At 47.1% G+C, this 26,190-nt stretch overlaps 1 protein-coding gene across 2 annotated transcripts in view; it reads left to right on the top strand.

Moving 5' to 3' along the window:
• Nucleotides 1–26,190, top strand: part of GABBR2 (gamma-aminobutyric acid type B receptor subunit 2) — a 369,318-nt gene that overhangs the window by 90,106 nt on the left and 253,022 nt on the right. For both annotated transcript variants that reach the window (XM_004271474.3, XM_049711134.1), the window contains exon 2: nt 22,491–22,628. In XM_004271474.3, the coding sequence (XP_004271522.1) occupies nt 22,491–22,628 (138 nt within the window). The remainder of the gene's footprint in view (nt 1–22,490; nt 22,629–26,190) is intronic.

The following is a 26,190-nucleotide window of genomic DNA, read 5'->3' as shown; positions in this document are numbered from 1 at the left end:
GCACCCACTATATACTGTGTGTAAGGGGTCTGTGGCCACATGCTCCATAGTACAGAGGCAGTGCCCATCATCCTGGCATTCAAGGTGCTATGGACTGAATATTTGTGTCCCCTCCAAGATGCATATGTTGAAACCTAATCCCCAATGTTATGGTATGTGGGGGTGGACCTTTAGGCAGTGATTATGTCATGAGGATGGAGCCCTCATGATGGGATTATTGCCCTTATAAAAGAGACTCTATAGCTCCCTTGCCCCTTTAGCCATGGGAGGACACAGTGAGAAGGCCACTGTCTATGAAACAGGAAGCAGGCTTTCACCAGATACCGAAACTGCTGGTACCTTGATCTTGGACTTCCTAGCCTCCAGAACTGTGAGAAATAAATAGAACTAAATATGTGTTGTTTAAGCCACCCAATCAGTGGTATTTGTTATCGCAGCCAGAACGGACTATGACACAGGCCATTTGTAATTCAACCCCAATCAGGCTGAGAGAAAACCCCGGCCCCCTCACTCAGTGTTGAAACTCCAATATTGCACTTGTTTCATGGGAGGTTTTGTTGTGTTTTATTTTTTCTATTGTCCATTTGGCCAGAGTGTCTGGATCTCTTTTAAGGCATAGCTTTCTCTGTCACAGGGGCCTAGAGCACCAGTTGCAGGTGCTCCTGGGTGTAGGACCCAGGTTGAGGGGCAGAGGCACTGTTGTGGTGGCAGACCACCTGGTCTGCTCTAGTCACCTGGCTTCCACTGTTGCTGAGCTACAGAACCCTGTGTTCAAACAACATCTTCTAGATGCCCAATGTATAAAAATCAGTCGGCAGAAGGGAACTCTTCTGGTTAAATGGCGGTGGGAACCCAGAGCCTGCCCAGTGGGGTCACACCAAATCAGTGCTTTGAGGGGCCTCCCAAGGAACTAAGTTTGAAATCCCTAGGTTAGAGTCCTTACCCTCAATGCCACCAAAGACCCAACCTAGGAGTGAGACGCTCCACATCTCTCAGCCCTGATCAGACAACTGAGGGTGCCCATCCTATGTCATGCTCAGTTTGGCAGCATGGCACAGAGCTCTAGTTCAGTACCAGCCCCAAGAGACATGGTTCTAGCCTTTGGGTATGCCCACTCCCAGGGGTAGCAGAGCCAGCTTATGGCAACAACAGGCTTTTAAATAAAAGACAGAGTGAAACCCACAGAGGACACGACGGGTGTGCTGTGACTGAACAGAAAATCCTGTCCATCCCACATGGCCTGGGGGTGGGCTCTGAGGCTGAAGAGGTGTGTGTGCATCCATGAGCACTGGATGAGTTTTAGGTCCATGCCTTTCCAGCCATGGAATAACATGCAAGGCACTTGGTGAGCATCAGCTGTGTCCACGCCCCTGGCTGGGCCCTGCCATGACAGCTGAGCTACAGAACCCTGTGTTCAGACAACATTTCACCTACAGTCCACCTCACCTACACCATGGTACACCTCACCTACACCACGGTAGATCCATTACACAGAGACTCATGATGCACAGGTTTGGAGATTTTTTTTTTCCTTGCACATGTGAAGTTTTATTTTTTCAGCAAACAGTAATTAAAACTAATGTACACAAAGAAGACAACAATGCCACGTTTTAATTTATTTCAGCTGACTGCATCAGCCAGCCTCCTAGTGAAATTCCTTTGTTGTCTTCTATTACGCACTGTGTTAACAAAACATCTCCCTGTGGAATTTTACATTCATTCTGTTTCTAGAGAATGTGGAGAGTTTAGTGTGAGTGTGGTGTCAGGGTGGAATACTGCGTACTTTGTACTGCAAAGTAGGTGATGCATTCCTGAGCTGTGGAAAATTCAGACAGGCCTGTCTTCCTTCCAGTTCGAAAGCCTCCTCCTCCAAGAAGCCTCTTCTAGTCTCTTTAGTCCTGATCACTGACCACCACCACCACCTCCCTTCTGCACCTGAGAAACCCTTAAGCAAGGTGGACAGATGGTATAATCAAAGTGCCTAGTTCAGTGCATGGCTCTTGGAACTATTTATAAATGTATACTCCTTCCTACTCTCCCCCAGCCATGCGCCCTTCCCCTCTTCCCCTTGCCCAGCTCATTCTTCTTCATTTCTCTGAGCATTTTGCTGGAAGTTTCCTTGTCTGTGCCATCCCCCCAGGTGGCTCAGAGTTGCTTGCTGCCACTTCTCCCTTGGTGCCCCCTCGCCCCCAACCCCAGCCTCATGACGTCATGGGTAACTGCAGAGACAGGCTGGCCCCAGGCCAAGCTCCTCTTCTGCTTTGTGTCCTTGAGTTGGTTATTTAAACTCTCTGAGCTTCTGTTTCCGAATCTGTAAAACGGGCATGCTGTGAACATTCAGTTACTTGAGATGGTGTTTATGAAGAGTTTAGGATTTTACCTGGCATGTAGTGAGCCTCAGGAGTTGAGAGCTATTATTATTATTTCTTTCGTTGTTATTGCCACCCTGTGGGGCACTCAGTCCGTGTGTCTTGTCCTTGGTGTGTTGTTTATGGTGACAAAGTTCCCCATTTAAAATTAAAATTCAGTATGCTCTGTTGTTATGCAGGAGAATCTAGCACATTCCTTTGTCTATTTTAGAGCAATGTGAACAGAATCTTGATGGGGTGCAGGGAATCCTGGGCCAGCAGGGGTAGGGGGGTCTTTGTCATCTCCGACAAGCCATACGCCTTGGATTCCCCAACAGTAGAATGCAGAGCTCAGCTCAGAGGACCTCCTGGCACTCTTCCTGACCTGACATTTCCTAAAGTATGAGTATCTGGAGACTGAGCACCTCATGGGGTGGGTCCCCATCAGCTCATGGTTGAGGAAGGTGAGACAGTCCTGGGGTTTCCTGGAAAGCTTCGAGATGGGGGCCACCCCTCCCTCTGTGCCTCCTTAAGCCCCACTTGTGGGCTTTAGGGAGCAGAGCTGCCAGTTCCATGCCCATCACGAGCAGGGATTCCTGGCGTGACGTCCCAAATCTGCTGCTGTTTGGGGGAAAGGTCTTGACAGAATCTGTGAAAACGTCCCTCCAATCAGCAAAGCCGCTGGTGGAGGATGTGCCTGGCAGAACACAAGGATGGAGACTGGGCGTCAGGGTCAGGAAGCCTGGTTGTCATGTCAACAGATTGGCCCAAAATAGAGAGGGGCAAGTCCCCCTATGGTGTCCGTCATGACCACACCACCTGCTCCTTCAATGGCAGGGCTGGGGCTGGACCAGGCTTGTAGAGGAGTAAAAGTGGGGGGACTTGTGAGGGACCAGATGGGGCGGGCACTGTCCTGGGGTCTCCGTTGCTGCTTAATGTGAAGCTTGAGAAGGAAACTCACAAGCCAGTGCCTACCTCCAAGGCTGCCGTGACTCCTCTCATTGCCCAGTGTGGGTCAGCAAACATTCCCAGAGCTCCTGTGTATGCCATGCATGCTGGGGCCAGCAGGGCTCCTGAGGAGAGTATACCGAATAGCTAACATTTATCAGGCATTCACTAGATACCAGGCACTCTTCCAATGGCACTGAATTAACCAATTTAACCCTCACAACAACTGTATGCAGTAGACACTGTTGTTATCCTTGTTTATGGGGGAGGAAATGGATGCACAGAAAGACTAAAGAATTGGTCCGAGGTCAGTAGGCTGTTAAATGGGGGATTTGAACCCGGGCACGTAGTTCCAGAGGTGGACCCTTGACCATTATGTTGCAAAGGTACAGGAGATAGCCCCACCCTTAGAAACCCATGCTTCAAGAGCGGCCCTGGGCCGTTCCACCCCAGAGCGTGCTGGGTTAGCCTACAGAAAGGGCATCTCACCCAGTGAAGGCTTCCAGGAGGAAGCAGGATGCTCTGGGCTTGGCCAGGCACAGAAAGTGTGGACATGGCTATTGTGGCAGAAGCCACATGCAGTCTGAGGAGTTGGGGCCTGTTGCTGGGTGAGGGGAGCATGGAGTCTGGGCAGGAGGGTCTGCCCCAGCTCGCTCAGCAGCTTGCTGTGGGCCCTGGGCAACTTCCTTCGCTCCGTTCCACTTCCCTCACAAATAGAAGGCAGAGGGAAGCTGGGCATGGAGGCCTGCAGGCTCCTGAGAGCAGACGAGTCTGCCCTCCAGACACGAGGCCATTTTGTACTTCTTTGCATTCATTATTTAGTTTCATTTTGACTTCTCTTTAGTTTCTTTGTAAAGTGTCATTTTAAAAAGGCATGGCTTCTTTCTCTTTACTGAGGTTCAGAGAGTAGGGAGGTGTGGATTTCTCTTCCATTTTACAGATTAGGAAACTGAGGCCCAGGGAAGCCATGAGACCTGTCCTGGGGAAGGTATTATTTACCTTCCTGCTTGTTTTTTTTTAAACCAACAAATTGTGGTAAAAATATACATAACATCAAATTTACCATTTTAAGTGTTTTTCAGGTGTCCAGTTCAGTGGCATTAAGTACATTCACATTGTTGCACTACTATCACCACCATCTGCCTCCAGAACTTTTCCATCTTCCCAAACTGAAACTCCATATTCATTTAACAATAACTCCCTGTTCCTCCCTCCCGTAGCCCCAGAAAACCATGATTCTACTTTCTCTTGCTATGAATTTGACTACTCTAGGTACCTCATCTAAGTGAATCATGTAATATTTGTCCTTTTTGGTCTGCCTTATTTCTCTTCCTGCTTGTTTTTTTAAATTTTTGAGAAAAACTACATTCAAATAATTTTTCAAGGCTCAGGAAGGATCTGTTAAACCTAAAAAGAAAACAAAGTACCAATTTCACAGCAAGGTTGCTACCCTGGGAAAAATAATCATAATTTTTTCTGCATGAAAATGAATTAACCCTGAAAAATCCTCCTATTCTGTTTGCAGGATTTATGAAGGTAATTTTTCTTTGCCTTCTACCTGGGAAAGGGTCCAGGAGGCTCTGACAGGTGTGTATGGAGCAGAGTCCTGAGGAGCGGCGGTGTGGAGGCCACAGGCAGCCTTACATTACCCTGTATCTGGGTGGGGTCCCGTCATGGTTAGAACTGGGCCCAGTTTTGGGGGCTGGTTCTGGCAGGGCTCACTCTAGAGGCACCAAACTCATGTAGGAAACCTCACAGAACCTTGGAGCTCAGAGAGCCCAGAGGCTGTCCTGGGACGAGGATCTTGAAGCCAAGAGACAGGAGGAACCCAGCCCAAGGTCACCCAGCAAATGACATACAAATGAGAGCCCAGTTTTCAGTCTGGGGCAGGCTCTGCCCTCAGGTCTGGGCAACGAGGGCCCTTCAACGTGCATGTACTTCCAGGACCCACAAATGCTGTCCAGCCTGATCTGGCGTCGGCCACGTGAGGGAGGGAGGCTCACTAGACCTGTTTTGTAAGAAGCGCAGGAGGGTCAACACCTGCCCAGCGATCCTCGCCTAAGAGTTGGAGGGTGTGGGTGGGCCGTGACTCCTGGTCCAGCCAGAGGCACTGCTTCCAATACCCTGGGTCGTCCAGCTCAGCACTTCTCCCACCTGTGTCCCGTCACCTCTGTGCTATTCTGCACCTGGCAGGTCACACCAGTCTGGGGTGAGGCCATCTAGGGGCTTCTCAACCCCTCACATTCTCAGATTCTGAGTGGCAGTTTTCATTGGCAAGGCTTGGATGCCTCTGAAGTTTGGAGAGGAGTTTTTCCCAAATCATTACAGTTCTTAGTTGCTTTGACCTTCGGTAGTACGTTAGGGACGATAGCCAATGGCGGTGGTTTAATGATAATCATGATTTCTATTACTGATTCCCCATGATGCTTTCCAGGGTCGCCTTTCCACTGTCTCCTCCCTGACAACTGCCCTCCCAGGTGTCCCTCACACTCCTGTACAGCCTCTCCATTCTCTGCCTCCCGTGCCCTGTTCTGGTTGTCAATCATTGCCGAAAGCTCCTGGTTCACTACCTTCCCACCACCACCCCGCACAGCCTTTCCCCCACTTCAGTTTTCCTTTTAGCACTCATCATATACAACACATTTTACTCATCACTTTACTTTCTAAAGTTTACTAACATTTTACTTACCCTACTCATTTCTTCTCTCCTTCCCACACTGGAATGGAAGCTCTCCATAGGTGGGGCTTTTGCTCACTGCTGTGTCCCTGCCACCTATCACCATGCCTGACACATAGTAGGTACTCAAAAAATTTTTGTAGAATGAATGAATGAATGAATGCTCTTCTCACTGTAGGCCACTCTCCTCTACCCTCTCCATCTAGCCCATTTCTCCTTATGTATAGAGGCTCAGCATAAGTGCCTCCTCCTGCCCAAAGCCTACTGCTGGTGCTGGCTTCAGTGGCCTTTTCTGGGGCCCACCCTGTCTGCTGCCCCTTTCCTGGTATGCTTCCCCAGCCCATGCTCATTGGCTCCTCTCTCATCCCCACTAGCCAGTGAGCTCATTGAGGATGTGCTCTAACTGGTTTCCTTTGTTTGCCCAGCGCCTGGCACAAAGCTTGGCTCATGGGAGGTGCTCAGCAAATGCCTGCTGCATCGAACTGAATCAGTGCAGCATTAATAGCAGGGCTCTCAGGCATTTGCCCCACTTAGCACGGTAAGGGCCCTAGGGTTATGCCTTCCCAGCATTGCTTCCCTGTTTCACAGAGAAGGGAGGTGCAGGGTTGTGAGGGTTGGGACGGGCTGCCCTCTGAGGGTCTGCACCTCCCCTTGGCTTTCCAGAGGCTGCTGCTCTTAGAGTTTTGCCAGCCCTCTGGGCAAGGGGTCCTGTGAAGGGGCTTCCTTGGAGTGGATCATACTTCTAAGTGCACTGCTCTCAGCTGCCCCAAGAGCCACAGGAGCCTCCCCTAAGCAGCCTCCTCCTGGAGCCTCCCTGCTCCCCTCTCAGCACTCAGTGGCATCTGTTCTTGGCTTTGTCTCTCTAGCTAGACTTCAGGTGAAACCCCTCTGCCCTTTTCTAGGCAGGTGGCACTTCCCATCCCTTGGGATCCGGGGCATTCCTATGCAGTGCCTTCTGGGTGGGCAGTGCCGTGATGGGCTTAGGGACCACTTAGCAGGAGCTCAGCCATGGGGTGGGTTCTGGGGATAGAGACCTGGGAAGTTTCGTTAGGGCTTCAGACTCGGAGGAGCTGGGTGTGAGAACAGGGTGTTGGGATAGGCACACAGCTAGGACCAAGGTTGCCTGTGCAGCGAGGCCCCCGGAAGTTAACTTCCAAGTGAGGTCAGCCTGGGTCTGGGATCAGGTGGTAGTGGGGATGGGAGCTGGGGAAGCAGGCCTGAGTATTGGGGTGTTGGGAAAATCACCTCTCAAAAAGGCCTCTGAAGACAGGTGCCCACAGCAGCCCATGAGGTGGAAGGGTAGAAGGATTTGTGACAGGACTAAGGAATTGGAAGTTCCCTTGAGAAGAATCCCCTGGTTGTGGTGATGTGTGACAGAGACCCAGCCCTCATCCATCAGACGGGGGAGTGACCACTGTGTCCCCAGCTGGAGGACAAGAGAGGCACGTAATTAACTCCAGCTGAGCTGCAGCTCACGCAGGAGGGCCGCCTTGAGTAATGAGTGTGACTGCTGGTGATGGGGACGATGATCCCATCCCACCTGCAATCACCCTTCATCCCCAAGCAGGCACCCAGTGAGTGTTTGAGCGCAGGCAGGATCTGTGTTGGGCCGCAGACCTCTGAGGAGCCAGGAGGACAGCTCTGGCCCCTGTCCCAGGAAGGACTGTTAAGTTTGGGGATGTGCCTCCCCAGGGAAAGTTGGTGGAGCAGGCAGCCGGCCAGTGCCTCACCTGTGTCCAGTCCAGTGACTCTGGCATCTTCAGGGCCCCAGGTCCCCTCCTGGCTCCTCCATCTCAGTTTTTGGTGGCCCAGGACTCACAGGGCCCCTGGAGGAAGCTAGGACTCCCCTCTCTCTCTGTGGTTTCCCTTCCTCTAGTTCCAAATCTGACCACCTCCCTCTGCCAGTCTTGCTGCCCTGTCTTTGGCTCCTGCCATCTCCCGCCTGGATCCCTGCGCTGGTCTCATTACCCATCCCCTTGTCCAGCCTCTCTTCCCTCTAAAGACGTCCTTCAAGTGGCAGCTAGGGTTGCCCATCTCAGCCTGAGGGTTTCATCACCATCTCAGCTCTGAAGATGTCATTATCAGGTTTAAGCCCTTTTAAGAACTTCCCAGGGTTTAATAAGTACAGTTTTTCTGTTTGGGATGATGAAAAAGTTCAGGAAATAGATAATGGTTATGGTTATACAGTATAGTGATTGTACCTTATGCCACTGAATTGTACACTTGAAAATGGTTAAAATGATTAAAAATAATAACCAAACCAAACAAAAACTCCCCAGGGCCCCCGGAATAGGGTATGACCCCTTATACTGGTGCTCAAGGCCCACCAAGGCTATCCCAATCTCCCTTTCCAATCCCACCTCTCATTTCTTCATTCATCTATGGAGTGCTCCAATTCAGAATGCCATTTGCTGTTCCCAAGACTTACCCCTACTTTTCCTGTTTCCTTGCGTCTCCTCATGGAAATTCAGGATTAGAGTCCATTCCTTTACTCGGTGAAATAATCCTTTCTACAGCAGTCTCCTGCACGCTTCTGCCAGAATGCCTGCACTGACAGGCAGCCCACTGCTTTACAAGACATTTTACTCCATCTCTGGACAGCTCTGATTGTAAGAGACAAGAGTTAGAGTTTGGAGTGTGACGCTCTGTATTTGAGTCCTGGTTTCATGATTTACTAGTAGTGTGACCTTGAGCTTGTCAGTTAAAATCCCTGAACCTCTATTTTCTCCTCTGTTAATTGAGGGATAATGCAGGCAAACCTTGGAGATATTGCAGGTTTGGTTCAAGGCCACCACAGTAAAGTGAATGTCACAATAAGGCAAGTGACATGAATTTTTTTGTTTCCCAGTGTGTATAAAAGTCATGTTTACACTATACTGGAGTCCATTAAGCGTGCAATAGCATTATGTCTAAAAAAACAATGTGCATACCTTAATTTAAATAGACTTTATTGCTAAAAAATGCTAACCATCATCTGAACTTTCAGTGAGTCAAATCTTTTTGCTGGTAGAGGGTTTGAAATATCGTAAGAATTATCAAAATATGACACAGATACATGAAGTGAGCAAATGCTGTTGGAAAAATGGCGCTGATAGACTTTCTCAACACAGGACTGCCACCAACCTTCAATTTGTAAAAACGTAACATCTGCGAAGTGTAATAAATCAAAGCTCAATAAAACAAGGTATGTCTGTAATGGTATCCATCTCATAGAGGCATTGTGAATATTAAATGAGGTACATTATGAATAACAGATGAGGTAATGCATGTAAAGAATCTAGCATAGTGCCCAGCAAACACATAGGTCGGTATTAAAGAAATGTTAGCTTGATACACTGAACCAAAATCTGGCGCACAAACCAAAATGCAGACAGTTAGAGCAGGAAGGGGTCTGAGAGATCAGCTGTGGCAGACGTTTGTGGTTCCCTGACATCTAGTTCCCCTCTTCTGCTGGCCAAGTTGTGCCTTGTGTCCCTGGTACTTGGATGGTGCCAGTTCTGGCCAGTGAGTTCCGTTTAATTGCTGGTTGACCCTCTCCAGAGTTTCTTTTTCCTTCTCTCTTGGCAAAGCGGCAGCATTCAAGATGGTGGTTTTTCAGCTTGGGCCCCTGAGTGACTAGGATGTGTCAGGAGCCCCCCCCCCCCTTGCTGAGAGAGAAATCAACTTTTTCTGGGGTGCTCTTGAGATTTGGGGGTGTTTGTTGCTACAGCAGAGCCTAGCCTCTCATGACTGATGAACCCACTAACTCAACCTTCTTGTTTTATAAGCCAAGCCCAAGTGAAGAGGAGATCACAGGGGCCTGGGGCCCATATGCTGTGCCTGACATAGCTGGCTTTATTCTCTCTTTTATATCTTTCCTCACTGGTCTTCCCCATCACTGAGCCTCCCATTAAGGACGCTATTGAGGTGACCCATCTGACTGAGTCCCATTGACATCACATGCTGGTCAGTCCCAAGCCTCTGAGTCCCTTAGTTAATGGACCTCTGAGAGGTGAGCTCCACTGTGCACATACATCCTTCCTGGAGTGCTGGGCCAGGTTGCCCATCAAGCCTTGCACCTGAACCATTGCTCCCACTTGCCAGCTGGTCGCCTTCTTCCCCGTCAGGCCTTCCTCCTCTACACCAGCTGCCAGAGGCATCTGCGTACAGCACAGCCTCCATCCTGGCACTCCCCTGATTAAAGTTCTGCAGTGACTCCTGCTGCCTAGAGAAAAGAAACCGCACCCTGCCTGATGTTAACGGTTCCCTAGGGACCAGCCAGTCTGACCCCACCTACCCGTCTCCTGCCACCTCCCTTCTCCACCCTGTGCGTCTGCTCCAGGAGCAGATACTCCACTTATCCTGTATGCACTTTCCCCCTCCGAGACTTTGCTTATGCTGGCATCTCCATCTGGGGTGCCCTCCTGCCACCTCACTCTCTTGTTTATCTTCCAAAGCTCAGCTCGAATGTCACCTCCTCCAAGAAGTCTTGGCAGAATATCTCAGTGAGATTCGACCATTCCTTTCTTTTTGCATGACTTGTGTCTCCACCAGAGTTCCCACTTTTATCTTGCCTTGTGTTATGGCTTTTTGTTTCAATCTTCTCTCCCCACCGAAGTGAGAGCTCCCTCATGGGCAAGACTGTATGTAACCTTTCCTGTGTCCCCAGCACTTCCCACAGGATCTGGCTCTAAATTATCATCCCATGAGTATTAATGGAACGAACGAGTGTTCTAAACCTCCATTAACTTCATACTACATTTTACGAAATTATTTCTGTACCTCCTCTAGATTATAAGTCCCCTGAGGGCAGGGTCCGTGTCTTACCCTGTATCTAGCCCAGGCCCTCAGCAAATGTTGGACCAATGCACCCCTCGAAAGAGCACGCTGCAGAGGCATATGTGGGGTGGAAAGGAATGGAGATGGCTTGGTGGAACATAGCTGGAGTGAGATCCCTCCTCAGCAGGTGACCTGGCCCCCATCCCCAGGGGAAGGGCTGACAACTTGTGATATTTGTGCAAACCTGCAGAAGGGAGCACCCCAACCCTCCTGACAAGCAGCCCGCATACATTTTGTGTTCGTGACCCTGACTTTTAAAAATGTCACACCTGCATATGAGGAGGAACTTATTGACAGGTAATTAGGAAACAGAGTTAGTATCTACCAGTCTTTGAAAAACATTTTGTAAATTGGGTAATTGGCTTTCCCAGCGCAGAGGAGAGGTGTGTGCTACGGCTCCATCATCCTCAAATAACATAGTCTGCAGCCGGCCAAGGATTCGGAGTGACAGCTTCAGGGAGAATACAGAAATGCCAGTTTTTCTCAGCATCCAAGATGGACAGTCTGGCTCTCTGGAGACTTACAGAAGCAGATGGTCTGTCCATCAGCCTGGGGAAGGAGTGTGAAAAACTCAAGATGGCTGGAGTTAATAAGCTCTTTGGGACAGAGCTACAGCTACGGTTACTTTTATTTCAGGCGGTATCCACCAGCAGGGATTGTATGCAGCAGTAATTTCGTCCAGCCAGTATGTACTGAACACCTGTTTGGAGCCAGGCCCTTTGTGGGCACAGGGGAACAGAGGGGATGAAGACCACCCAGTGCAGCAAATCTGAGTTTATCTGGTCATGTCCCTTGAATTTTGGTTTGACGTCAGTGTCCTGAATGATAGGGGAACACATTTTAAATGTACAGCATAATTTCTTTCTACCTTTTCCCCTAATCTTTTTTTGTCTCTCTTCAAACTCTTTTCACCTTTCTGTAATAGTTTCCTAGGTGTGTTGATTTTCTTGTATTTCAGGCTTCTTATAGCAGGTGGTTAAGAATGTTACTGGTCAATGTGGTCTAATTATGGTAACAAACACCCTTATGTTCCAGTGGTTCAAAGTATTAAGATGATTTCTTGCTCATGTCATAGTCAAATGCAGGTCAGAGGGTGTGTTGGTTGGGTCCTCTGGGAAGCAGATGCCCAGAGCTAGATGTGGATTAGGAGCAATGCTCACGAAAGAAAGAGGGGAGAGACCAGGGGAAGGCAGGGCAAGTCTTCAGAGTGTGGGCAGGTCTGCCACCTGTGAAAGGAGAGGGGGAAGGAAGGAGAGGTGAGTAGGAAGAGACTCGGGCAGTGGTGCAGCTCTGATGAAGTCTCAGCCAGACCAAAGGGGCTTAAGATTGTCCATAGCCGAGTCTTGTGCTGACCAGAAATGGTAAGCATCTGTTTGGCTGCTGTGCTCAGTCAAGGGTTGAGGTTGCCTGCAAAGAGCGAGACATTATACTGAAGGCATTGCTCCCGGAGTCTGTCACCTTGGGAGGCTGTCCTCCCTGTGACAGTTTCTCTGGCAGTCGCGGTGCCCCTCCATGACGGACTTGGGATTGGATTTGGGGTTGGGGGAGGTTCTAGGTCCTTGGAGTCTTCCCCACTGACACTGTGGATGGGAAGAGAGCATGGAGAACCTATGGGAAGGCTTTCTAGGCCAGTCCTGGGCATAGTGCCCATCACCTTTGCTCACATTGCATTGCCCAAAACTCAGTGGTCACACCTAGTTGCAAGGAAGGCTGGGGAGTTAGAGTGTCACTGTGTGCCCAGGGAGAACAGAATCCCAAGTCTTCCTGTTACTCACTGTGTAAAGCTTTGGACAAATTACTCACCTCTCTGACCCTCAGCTTCTTCATCTATTAAAATACGGATAATAATAGGACATGCTTCATAGTGTTGTTGTGAGGATTGAGTTAATAAATACTAAAAAATTATAGTAGTGCCTGGCATAAATAAATGTTATATAGGGATTGCTGTGCTATTATTACCATTCTTAGTTGCAAATTAAATATGTCAGTAAACATTTCTTCAGTGACTACTCTGTTGAAGGAATTATATGTCACAGGGACTTAACTTGTTTCTCTCAGCACTTAGTGGATGCTCAGAAAATGTTTGAATGAATCAATTTCAATGAAAAAACAATATAGTTTGTTGAATTCAGTTGGCCATGGTGCTGGGCTAATTTTTAACATGATTTAGCAATAATAAATGTTAAGTCCTGTGCTTTTGGCTCAGAAAGTCAATCACAGAAGAACAGAAAGAGATGAACTTAAATGAGTGAGAAAGCATCTTGAGTGTGAAAAGCCTACCAGTTTAAAAATGAGTTTCTGTCTTTATAAACGTAATATGTGCTTTAGGAAATTCAAGTAAAATAAGTACAGAGAAGAGAGTTTTTAAAAAATCACTCAAAATCTCTCGATCTTTAACATGAGATGACTCCCATTCCAGACATCTCTCCGTGCAGATGTTATAAGTAGAGAGGTGGACAGAAATAATTTTATAAAAAGGTCATTATTACATGCTATTTAAAATTGATGTTAAATTTTATTTATCTGAATGTAACAAGCAAATAAGGAAGAGTAAAGCAGAAGGAATTGCTTAACATTAAACAGTTTTGCCTTCGCAAAACTGTTTTGGTTTTCGCAGAAAATATTTGGTTTTAAAATATCTAAGAGTAATATAATAAAAGATTACGAAGAGCAGTGAGGTTAGAGTCCCAGCGTTTAAACTCCGGTTTTCCACTTTAGATGGTATCCATTAAAGTCCTTGTATGGAAGGAGAGGGAATTAGCAGTCTCACAAATCCTTTTTCCTCCTCCACCTTCTGAATTTTAGTTTACATTATTATCTTTACATTGCTGATTGTTTCATGTTAAATGGGTCCAACTCTTGCAATCATTCCTTTTTATCACAAGCCCTCCTTTCCTGAGATCTATACTTTGATTCATCTGTGGTTGGCTGGATTTTATCATCAAGTAGTCTCCCTCCCTCCCTCCCTCCCTCCCTCCCTCCCTCCCTCCCTTCCTTTCTTTTTTCTTTCCAAGAAAGGTTCATAGGTGTTTTGTAACCTAGATTACACATGCTGATTTACTAATTTTTGCTGACAGCAAACTCTGCATGAAGTAGGGACCAAACAGAAGGACTGTCGTCTGAGTCTGCATTAATGGAAGTGTATGCTCAGAATGCGAGAGGTGATCATTTCATTCATTTTAGCATTGTGGCTAGGGATGGTCTGAACAAATCAATAAGAAAAAGACAAACGATCCAACAGAAAAGTAGGCAAAGTCACCAGTCCAAAAGAGGAAGTAGAAACACATACAAATATGTGAAAAAGTGGCTTATCCTCTTTAATAATCAGGAACATACAAACTAAAATGACATATCCAATACCCACAAGATTGGCAAAAAATAAAGTTGATGAGGATGTGGAGTAATGAGAGATCTCAAACACTGCTGGTGGGAGGGTAAATGGATAAAACCACTTTGACAAAATGTGGGAAATCCTGTGATTCAGTGATTCCATTTCTAGGTTTATACCCTAGAGAAGCTCTACATATATGTGCCAGGAGACATGTATAGAAACATTCAGCTGTCTTGCTTACAGCAGCAACTAAACCAAACACTGGAAACAACCCAAGTGTCCATCAGGGGGAATTAACAAATAAACCATGGCCTGTTCACACAATGGAATACTACACAGCTATCAAAATGAATGAGCTATAGCTTTGTTCAGCAACAGAAATCTCACAAACATAATGTGAAGCCATAAAAGCAAGTTTCAGGCATGATTCCACTTATATATACATTCAAAACAAGTAAAATTAAATGATACAGTATTTAGGAAACATACATATGATAAAGAAAAGCAAGGAAGGATAAACACAAAATTCAGACTAGGGGTTCTTCCTGGTGAAGGAGGGATATGGGCAGGATGGGCACACAGGAGCTTCAGCATAAACTGGGTGCTGGGTATACTGTATGTTCACATTACTATTTTTCATACTTTATATAAGTTATATGTATATGTGTATATATATATATATATATTCTATTCTATAAGTGAAATATTTCATAATAACAAATTCTTATTTAAAATAAAACAGTGCTCTGAAGTGACACTGCCTGAGATGGAATCCTTACCATTTATGTGACTTGGGGCAAGTTTTTTAACTTCTCTGAGCCTCAGTTTCCCTTTCTGTGAGATGGAAATAATAACGGTACCTACCTTACATAACACTGTGAGGAATGAATAGAATAATTTATATGAAGTTCTTATTACCATGCTTGACACATAGTGAGTGTACAACACACGTTAGCTTGTGTTACTTTTCTGTGCAGGGCAGATGGAGGTATTTGGGGGTGCATCCAGGAAATATCTGTCCTCTGAAACCACTCCCAAGGATGCCCACATACAAGAAGGGTGTGAAACTATATCATACGGGATGATTAGAAGAGCTAAGGGTCGTTTGGCCTGAAAGCATCTTGTGGAGGCAGGCTGGCTGAGTTTAGGTATCTGAGGGGCTCTCGTGGGGATGGAGGACTGTACGTGTTCTGTGAGGTTCTAGAGCAGGGGTGGGCGAACTACAGCCAGTGGTCCAAGTCCAACTACTGCCTGTTTTGTAAATAAAATTTTATGGGATTGCAGCCATGTTCCTTCATTTATGTATTGTCTGTAGCTGCTTTTGTGCTCCAAAGGGTTGAGAAGTTGCAACAGAGACAGTGTGGCCCACGGAGCTTAAAATATTTATTGCCTGGCCCTTTACGGGAAAAGTTTGCTGACCTTTGCTCTAGAATGAGAAGTTGGAACAGGGGATGCAAAAGCAGGGTGATTTCACGACCAACATAAGAACTTTCTAAGAAGCACCAGTGGCAAAGTAGCTCCCTGGTGAGGGAGTGAGACCCCTGCCACTGGAGGGATGTAAGCAGATGCTGACCACTCCTGGAACAGGATGCACAGAGGACGACTTTGTATCCGGGGCATGAGTTGGACATGTTAGCTTTTACATTCTCCTTCAATTCTGAAATTCTGTGCAGAGTAATTCCCAGTTTCAAATTGGTCGTTATTAACTCTGACATTTTCTTGGCATTTTTACATTTTAACGCTCAGCAACCTTTTCTTTGAAATTTTTCAGTCAAAAAAGTACTTTAATTCTTTAAAAATGAGATTTAAATGAAAATGAATTTTTTTTTCTTTTTTTTGTGGTACATGGGCCTCTCACTGTTGTGGCCTCTCCCGTTGTGGAGCACAGGCTCCGGACACGCAGGCTCAGCGGCCATGGCTCACAGGCCCAGCCGCTCCGCGGCATGTGGGATCTTCCCGTACCGGGGCACGAACCCGTATCCCCTGCATCGGCAGGCGGACTCTCAACCACTGCGCCACCAGGGAAGCCCTGAAAATGAATGTTATTCTAGAGTTCTACTTTTTCATTAAAAAAAATTGATTTTCATGGCTTTTGGCTCTGTTCCCATTTATAGGTGCTGAATTTTAAGAGCCTGTTATGTGTCCATTATGATTTCTTTGTGACAAGTCCATCTTGGGAGGGAAGGAGAAGAAGCCTTTGGAAGTGAAACAGGGGAAGGGAGTTTGGAGGAAGTGACCATGAGCTACTGGAGATGTGAGGTCAATGAAAGGCAAGGGGGAAAAATCCTGGAGAGAAGAGGGAGGGGGAGGGCAAGAGTTAGTGAGGCCCTACTGTGTGCCAGCCCATGTCTAGGTTGCAGGACTGCAGATCAGAGGCTGTAGCTGGTCATTTAGCCTTGAACTATTGCAGGAGAATGTGAACCACGATGGAATTAGCTCCCTGTCTGCTGTTCAGGTGTGGCTGTACCCTCCAGAAGGGAGTGGGGGGAGTTCCTAGTGGGGGAGGTGGGGAAAGTAGGGGAACATGATAAAGCTTTCTTCCAGGACAGAAGAACCCCCTTATCTGGGTTCTGAGAGCAATTCATCAAAAAGCCAAATCGCTCAAAGACAACATGTCATAAATAATTTCTCAGAATTATGGTTTTGCCCAGTGACCAGCTCACTAAAAGCCATCTGACAGACACCTTAAATGGGGAATAGAAAAGCTTCAACATTTCCCTGGCTCATGAGGGGCAGGTCCGGAGCCCACAAGAAGAGGAAAGTAATAAACAAGCATTAGGGGAACATCTCCAATCGCAGCATTTAGGAAGGACTGAAATGTGAAATACAGTTGAAATTGACTTTCACTTGAGCCTCAAGAACAAATCCTTGTGAAATAGCCATGTGAAGTGTCTGCAAGGAACCCCTTGGGAAACTCAGAGAAATTCCCCAGTGGTTTGTTGAATTGGTCATCAGGCAAACTGATGTGCAGTGGATGAACTTTCAGCGAGTAGCTTGTAATGTGTGCTCACGTGACTGGCTCATCCAGCCTTGCCTGCGGGACACCCACCTGCACTTCCCTAGGCCGGAGACAAAAGTCATACACAGGCAAGGACCTCTGGGGTCATCTCCTTTGTGGTTTTCAAACCTTATTTTGTGACTATCCATGAAATCCTCTTTTCAAATTAAGTATTATGTGGCCCCTTGAAGCTGTATATAGAACAGGTAAAGGAGAACTGCAGGTGGAAATGAAGGTGAGGAACCCAGAGCTCCTCTCACTGGACCCCAAACATCTTTGCTGGGTCATAGGGCCCTGCTGGACTGAGTGTAAAAACCTCCATGCTGGTCCAGCCACAAAAATTAAGCTTAGGTCAACTGGAGAGCCTATCTACTGGGGACACTAACCATGTCAGCTAAGAAGAGAAAGTATTAGAAATGAGGGTGAGGGACAGTAGCATCTCAAATGGGACAGGTACGTCCATGTGATTTTTTACTTTGTTATTCACTGCAAACGTGCTCTCTAGGGGAGCTGGGGAAGCACCCTTCTTCTGTCCTTCTGACTTGCTTCCCGTCTTTCTCCCCTTTTCTCTTTTTCTTTCTTACTTGGTGCCCAGTGTTGTTTATCCTGCCTCAGGTCAAGAGTGCTGATCAGGAAGAGGCCTGGGCTTGCAGCACTACCCTGGGGGAGAATGGTCCTTTCTAGAATGCTGCTGACTTTTCCCTTCCCTTTGCCCGTTAAGCTGAGTTCTCTAGACTGTTGAGAAAGCTCTGAACTGGGGATCCCGAAGTCCCTCCCCTAATCCTGAAAGGACAGTGGATAAGTCCCTTCACCTCTCTAGTCATCATTGGCTGCATCTGAAAATGGGGGTGCCAGGCTGGCTGGGTTAGTAATGCTCACACCTTTGGCTCTTACACACCAGTAAAGGCTAAAGAGACGGGGCTCCAGGGGACATGGAACAGAAATGTACATAGGGTAGAAAACATTTTATTTTGCTGCGTTAGGGTATTAAAAACAAAATCCTGCTACTGTCTGCAATTTTATAACAGAAAAACGTTTCAACACCGTACAGACCACGAAGGATCTTATCTTTAAATTAAGGATAGTTCTCTAAACAGAATACATTTAACGTTAAGGAAAATCTCACTGTGTTATTCTAATTTTTCTCATTTTACTTCACCACATTACTTTTCTATTGATGCTGTAACAAATTTAGTGGCTTAAACCACAACTGTGTATTGTCTCACCATTCGTGGGCCAGAAGTCCAGACCTGCATGACCGTGCCGAGCCCTCTGCTCAGGGCTTTCGAAGGCCAACATCAAGGAGTCAGCTGGGCTGGTTCTTATCTGGAGGCCCGACTATTCAGGTTGTTGGCAGAATTCAGTTTTTTGCAATTGTAGGACTGAGGTTCCCCCTTCAACTTCAAACCAACAATGGCACATCGAATACGTCTCATGCTTTGAATCTCTGATTTCCCCGCTGCTGTCAGCCACAAAAACTTCCCTGCTTTTCAGGGCTTGTGTGAATACATTGGGCCACCTGGATAACACTTTAAGGTCAGCTGATCATTAACCTTAACTACATCTACAAAGTCCCATTTGCCGTGTAACATAACATATGCATGAGAGTAAGACCAAGGGGGTCATGGGAGCCAGAATTCTGCCTTCCACACGGTTTGGTGAAAACTGAGTCAGATAAACTTTTGCAGCTCAAATACCAGTGGTCAAATATGCTCAGATTTTTAAGTTGACTTATTCAGAGTGTATATATTTGTGAGAAGCCAGGGCATCATTATTAATGAAGAGTCTTATAGGGACTAGGTACTGGAGAAATGTTCGCTGAGCAAACAGGTATTAATAAGTTCATTGTTGCTAATATTATTTTAATGCAGCTTTGATTATAAATCTTGTGGTACTGTATCATCATTGTCATTAGTACAGATTACAAAGCAAGCTAAAATCATTACAGGAATATATTAAAATGGAAAATGATTCAGTAAATCATGTTAGAAACGATTAAAACATGAACTACTGTGTTATATCCACTTGTGCTCCACCGAGGGTGGGAAGTGTTGCTTTCAATCAAGAAACAGGAACGGGCTTCCCTGGTGGCGCAGTGGTTGAGAGTCCGCCTGCCGATGCAGGGGACACGGGTTCGTGCCCCGGTCCGGGAAGATCCCACGTGCCGCGGAGCGGCTGGGCCCGTGAGCCATGGCCGCTGAGCCTGCGTGTCCGGAGCCTGTGCTCCGCAACGGGAGAGGCCACAGCAGTGAGAGGCCCGCATACCACACACACACACACACACACAAAAAAGGAAACAGGAACAATTAATAGAGGGCCCCAAGAAGCAATAAGAATTTCATCTTTCTTCCCCCCCGACCTCCCTCCTTCTTTCTTTCCTCCTTCCTTTCCATCTTTCTCTCCTTCTGTCTTTCTTGGCAAGAAAATTAACTTGGCCAATTTTAAAATTAAATTAAAATTTTAAAATTGAATCATTTCCTGAATCTCTCCAGGGTACTATCCAAACTCTCTAGGCTGGCATTCAGAGCACTCCTTAGCCTTAGCCCAGGCCACTTTGCCCTCATCCTCAGTCTTACGCACCCCTGCCCCCAGAGCCCTCCCTGGTGCTTCCCCATGGTGCCTCTGCCCCAGCACTGAGCCCTGTCCATCACATGCTGAGGCCACCCGTGCCCGTATCTCACTGGGCAGTGAGCTCTCTGAGGCCAGGAACTGAATCAGACTCATGTTTCTATCCCTCTTGACGCCCACCATGGATCTCAGTCCAGAGTCTCTCAAATAGACAAGGAGAGAGCAACAAATGTTAACCCACTCTGGTCCCACATTATGGTCACTTGAGGGGAAGGGGCGGGGAGACAAAGTAAGACAAAAATAAGGAGAGACACATGGAAGTAGAAAGAGAGGGGAGAAACAGATGCAGGGAGGTCAGAGGGCCCCCTCAGGCATCCAGCAGATCCTTACTAAGGCACCTGTATAAGCTCTGAGGAAACAGCAGTAGAAACAATGACCAAAAAGCCTTGTCCTCAGAGGGCTTACATTTTAATTAAAGGACAGTCAATATGCAGACAAACAAAAATAGACAAGATGATTTCAGATAATTTTAGGAGCTATATTAGGGCATAAACTAGGGTGGCATCTTAGAGAGTGACGGGGGGTGAGGACCATTTTGGGTAGGGCAACAGTGATGAATTCCCTAAGGAGGTAACGGCTAAGCTGAGACTTGAATGATGAGGAGTGAGCCATGCTGAGAACCGGGTGAATATTATTCCCAGCAAAGAAAACAGCAAGTGCAAAGACCCAAAGGCAGGAAGGAAATTGCTTTTCCTTCAAAAAGGAGGCTGGTAAGGCTGTACTTGGTGAGCAAGGAAGAGAGTGGAGAGAAATCAGGTCAGAGTGGGAGGCAGGGCTGGATCTTGTGGCTTCCTGCATCCATTATGATAAGGATGGTGAAGAATATCATACCAAACTTGTAAATAATATAAAATCGTTATTATATAACCAGTTAGCCTGACACTTAGAGCGTTTTCTAACAGCCGTTCCTTAGGGTCATCTGACTAGGGGAATTTAAGTCATCTTACAATTCTCTAAAATTGATAAGATGTGCTGGTTTTCAGTGATTTCTTTTTCTGTCCCCAAAGGTGATAGTTTTATTGCCGTATAGGACACTAACCAGTTTTGTATCTAACTTAGCAATCTTATTTCTTATTTTGCATTCACTATAAAAATCCCTGCTTCCCCAATTTTCTTTTGAATCAACTTTGTCATCCTGCAGATGCCCTTTATTAGTTAAATAAAAGGTTGACATGTACCCACTATTGATTTTCATGAGAATTATGTTTTTAACCTTTTGAGAATTATATTCTGATAGGAGTTTGGGTTTTAAGTGCACAGAAAGCAGCAGAGTAAAAAGGGGACTAATTTATGTTTTACAAAGGGGCCTCGGACTGCTAGGTGATGAATGGGCTTGACTGGGTCTCAGGAGGAGCAAGACGCCCAGTTCGCAGCCAGTGGCTCTGTCCAGGGGAGAGCCGGCCACACGGCTTGATGAGAGTGATGAAACTGGAGAAGAGGGAGGTGAGCCATAACTGACTCCCGATATCTGCAGACATTTGTCCTTGTTCATTTTCATAGCGGGTCACCAAGATCTGTTTTTCTTTCTCATATGCGAGCTCCTTGGCAGGGCTGTGTCCAATTTCTCTGTTTCCTCAGCATCCAGCCCTGGGCTGAACACAGAGTGGTGCTTGGCAAGTGTCTGCTGAACAGATTCTTCCCTTTAGATTCACCTCCTTCTCCTTCTCCTCCTCCTGCTTTTTTATTGTGATAAAATGTATATAACATAAAATGTGCCGCTTTATTTTTAGGTGTACAGTTCAGTGACATTAAGTACATTCTCACTGTTGTGCAGCCATCACCTCCATCCATTTCTGGAATGTTACCATCACTGAGAGTGTACCCATTGAACACTAACTCCCCATTTCCCCCTCCTCCAGCCCCTGGCAACCACTATCCTACTTTCTGTCTTTATGAATTTGACTATTCTAGGTACCTCACCCAAGTGGAATCATACATTTGTCCTTTTGTGTCTGGCTTATTTCACTTAGCATAATGTCTTCAGGTTTCATCCGTGTTATAGCATGTGTCAGAATTCCCTTCCTTTTTAAGGCAGAAAAATACTCCATTATATGTATAAACCACAGTTTGTTCAACCATTCATCTCTTGATGGATATTTGGGTTGTTTACACTTTTTGGCTACTGTGAATAATGCTGCTAATGAACATGGGTGTACAGATATCTCTTTGAGTCCCTGCTTTCAGTTCTTGGGGGTATATACCCAGAAGTGGAATTCTGGATCATATAATAATTCTGTTTAATTCTGTTTTGAGGAACTGTAGTACTGTTTTCTATTGCAGCTGCACCACTTTATGTCCCTAGCAGCAATGCACAAAGATTCCACTTTCTCCAAACGCTTGCCAATACTTGTTGTTTTCTGCTTTTTTGATAATAGCCATCCTAATGGGTGTGGATTTATCTTCTTTTAAAATATAGATGACCATGATGGGAGAGGCCCAGGGTGAGGAATTTGGGGGCCCGTTCCCTAGTGTGCTCTGAAGGGAGATGGCTGGGGAGCCTGAAGTCCTAGATTTGGAGGACACTCAGAGGGAGGAGAGCTGGGAAGAGGGGTGCCAAGACCACACCTCACTGAGCTCACAGCATGCGCTCAGGACTGGTTTAAAGAGAGGCCTCACGATGAGAGAACTGAAACCCAGGTTTCCCATGAGGAAGTTTTGTTTGTGTGAATCCACTGTTGGGCTCTTGTCCCTGGGGAAAGCTGTTTCTAATTTGGGCTTCTCTTTCTTTGTGTTGCTCCCCAGTGTGATAATGCAAAAGGGTTGAAAGCCTTCTACGACGCAATAAAATATGGGCCGAACCACTTGATGGTGTTTGGAGGAGTCTGTCCATCTGTTACGTCCATCATCGCAGAGTCCCTCCAAGGCTGGAATCTGGTACAGGTAAGGTCCGGGCCACCTTTGGTTGGGGAACTGTCTTTGGCCACCAGTCTTTCTCAGAAATGGTTCCTTGCCCAACATGGTTCCTAAGTTGCTCAGTTCAGACCTCCCATACTCTTTCCTGAATGATTACACAGCCTCCCACTGCCTCTACCTCCTGGCTTGATCCTCTGGCCTGTCCTGGCTGACACAGTGGGGCTCTAAAGGGTAGCCCTGACACCATCACTGTGTGTTTGAAATATTTCAGTGACTCCCTAGCCCGACTTTCAGGGCTGTCAACAACCAGCCAGTCTTCCTGTCCAGTCTCATTTCCTATCCCTGCCACTCACTCCATGCCTCTGCCCCTCTAAACAACGCACCTTTCCCCAAGTACACCCTAGACCTTCAGGCCTCAGAGACCTGCTCTCACTGTTTCTTTAACTAGATGATCCAAACCTCCCACCCTCACTGAAATTATTTTGTCCACTAAGACTGCCTTTCTCCTTGGTTAAGCCTTTTCTGGGGCTCTTGGCTGTTATTCACTCTTTACACTGGCAAATGTTATACGCTGTTGAATGTTCCACCAGTGAATGTATGGCCTGATATAGGTGAAACTCACCAGTGCTAGCTGTTATTTAGAATGTGAGAGAGACGTGTAGAAAGATGAGACCCCACGATGAGTTGTGGCCCAGGAACATGTTTTACTTCTTTGCTTCATCCATCCATCCCTCGTCCATTCATCCATCCGTCATCCGTTCATCATCCATTCATCATCCATTCATCATCCATTCATCCATCCAATAAATATAATGCAACTTACTGTGTGCCTGGAATTTGGGTAGACACTGAGGATATAGTGCCGAATAGAACAGACATGGTCCCTGCCTGTTCAGAGCTTACATTCTAGGAGGGAGGCAGGCAATAAGCAAATAAACAATTAAGTAATCATACTAAGAGCAATACTTGTATAGTATGTATGTCGGGCTTACAACACACCAGACACTGTTCTGAGCACGTATTTTCATTAACTCATGTACTCCTTACAACTGTTGGTATTATGCTGTTGGTATTATCATCATCCCATTTTATAGATAAGGAGACCAAGGCACACAGAGGCTAAGTAACTTGCCCAAGGACCCTCAGCTCATAGGTAAGAGCCAGGATTTAAACTCAAAGGCAGTTTGGCCCTTGAGATAAGATTGCGGTAAGGAAATGGCTAGGGTAGAGGTAAACAGTGTGATGGGATAAACAGTGGCCGCCTCGAGGCAGTCAGGAAAGGCCTCTTAGAGGAGGTGACAATTGAACTCAGACCTGAAGGGTGAGAAGGAGTTGGTTGGATGCAGAGTATTCCATGTCAGGATGGAATAGCAAATGCAGACAGCCTGTGATGGGAACAAACTTGGCTTGTTCAGGGAACGGAAAAGAGGGCAGTGGGGCTGGAGCATGGTGGGTGGGGAGTCAGGGTGGTGAGAATGAGAATGAAGGGGTGGGCAGGAGCCAGACCACAGGGGGATCTGGTTTCATTCTGCTCACATTGACTGACGTACTTTCTGAGTCCAGCCCTGCGTATATGGGGCGCTGGGGGTAGAGCCTCAAGCTCGTGCCCCAGAGGGGAGGTGGGAGGCAGCCATAGCAGAGCTGTGATAAGGGAAGAGTGGGGTCCCAGGGGAGAGCCACCCACCCACTCAGCCCTGGGTTCAGGAAGGCTTCTCAGGGGAGGTGATGGGGAGCTGGCTGCAAAGGAGGAGAGGGCGTTGGACAGCTGGAGACGTGGAGGAGAGCGCTGCTGGCAGAGGAAACTGGGCATGCAAAAGCAGGAGGTGGGAAGGAGTGTGGGCTTGGAGAGCAGTGAGTCACTCTCCGTGGCCGGAGCAGGCCATGCTGAGGGTGGGCGGATGCAACAGTGGATGAGGCCAGAAAAGCAGCTTAGCGTGTTTTGGTGCAAACCTAACCACGTAGCTGGAAACCAGCACGGTTCAATGTGCCGGGGGAGCCTGGCTTCCAACCCTGCGGTGCCCACAAACAGCCGTGAGACCTTGGTGGAGTCATGCACCTTCTCTGCCCTTGAGCTTTCCCTCCTGAGTACTGAGGAGCACGCCAGACTCCTGCTGGTCAGGGCCAGGCACTGCCTCTCTGAGCCTCAGCCTCCCATCTGTAAAAGCAAGGTAATAAGAGGACTGACCTCATAGGGCTGCTGTGTGGGCTAAATTATTAAACAGGGATTAGAACTGTGCCCTGGCATGTCCTAAGCACTAAGTGTTTCTTGTTTTATTGTTGTTGACACCCCTGCCCCGTCTCCTGCTATTCCCTGAGTTGAATGCCCCAACTACTTAGCATTCCTTGTCTTTCCTGAAACACTGTTCCCACCACTTGAAACATCCCCTTCTCTCCATGACCTGTATGTCAAGTCCTACCCGTTCTCAGAGACCCAGCTTAAATGCTGCCTCTTCCAGGAAGCCTTTTCTTATTGCACTATCTAAAGTAGCCCTCTAGAAATTCTTTCTCTCACTTCCCCCTGTTTACTTCTAGCAGAGCATGTACACAGCCCACCCCCGCAAGCCTGTCTGCCTTTCCCCCTCTTACGGCTTTGCAGATGTGGGGATGTATTTAGTTGAGCTATGGATTCCTTGAGAACAGAAACGAGGCCTGAGTTACTCCTGTTTTTCCTGGTGCCTAACACTTCACAGACCTTATTAGATGTTGAATGGTCAGAGGGAGGGAGGGAGGGAGGGAAGGGTCTGCACATGGATATTTTGCCCAGACGTGAGAGAGCAAGCTCCCTGTAAAATCCCCACCCAGAGGAATCCAGGGAGCTTCCTGACCTTCTCTGAGACTCACTTAGAACTGTCTGCCCCTCAGAATTCTCTAGGAGCTGTAGGAGCAAGCACAGTGTTGCAAACTCCTGGCTTGGCAGCTAAAGCTCCCCAGCCTCAGCATGCAAAAGAGGGCCCCCAGCCTAGAGGAGCTGACAAGACAGAAACTTGGGTTATGAGAGGTGGGGTGTATTATTTATTGCTGTGTAACAAATCACCTTAAAATCTAGTGGCTTAAAACAACAATAATCACTTATTATTCCATTACTTCTGTGGGTCAGGAATTCAGACCCACAGAATGGCTTGCAACTGCTCCAAGATATTTGAGGTCCAGCTGGCAGATTTGGAGGCTGGGGGCCGGCATCATCTGAAGGCTTGCTTGGGGCTGGAGGGTCTGCTCCCAGCATGGTCCCCTCACATGGCTGGCAAATTGGGGCTTCCCCGTGGGGGCCTCTCCATAATGCTGCTAGAGGGTCCTCATGGCATGGCAGCTGGCTTCCCCCAAAACGAGTCATCTAGGAGACCAAAGTAGAGACTGCAGAAGTTTTTAGGATCTAGCTTCAGAGTTTGCATATCATTATTTCTGCCATATTCTATTGATCACAAATTTAGCTCTTATTTATGAGGGAGAGGACTATACAAGCTATAGCAGGAGGCGAAGATCACTAGGGACCATCTTGGAGGCTGGCTTCCACAGGAAGGAGGAATTCTGGGAGGAAAGCAAGAGTCAGGTTGCCCAGCAAGGGAGGCTAGATGCTGAGTCCCTTCTCTGT

The sequence above is a fragment of the Orcinus orca genome, chromosome 6 (assembly GCF_937001465.1).
Source record: "Orcinus orca chromosome 6, mOrcOrc1.1, whole genome shotgun sequence".
Lineage (NCBI taxonomy): Eukaryota > Metazoa > Chordata > Mammalia > Artiodactyla > Delphinidae > Orcinus > Orcinus orca.
The sequence above is the reverse complement of the archived record's forward strand: the minus strand, read 5'-3'. Positions and strand labels throughout refer to the sequence as shown.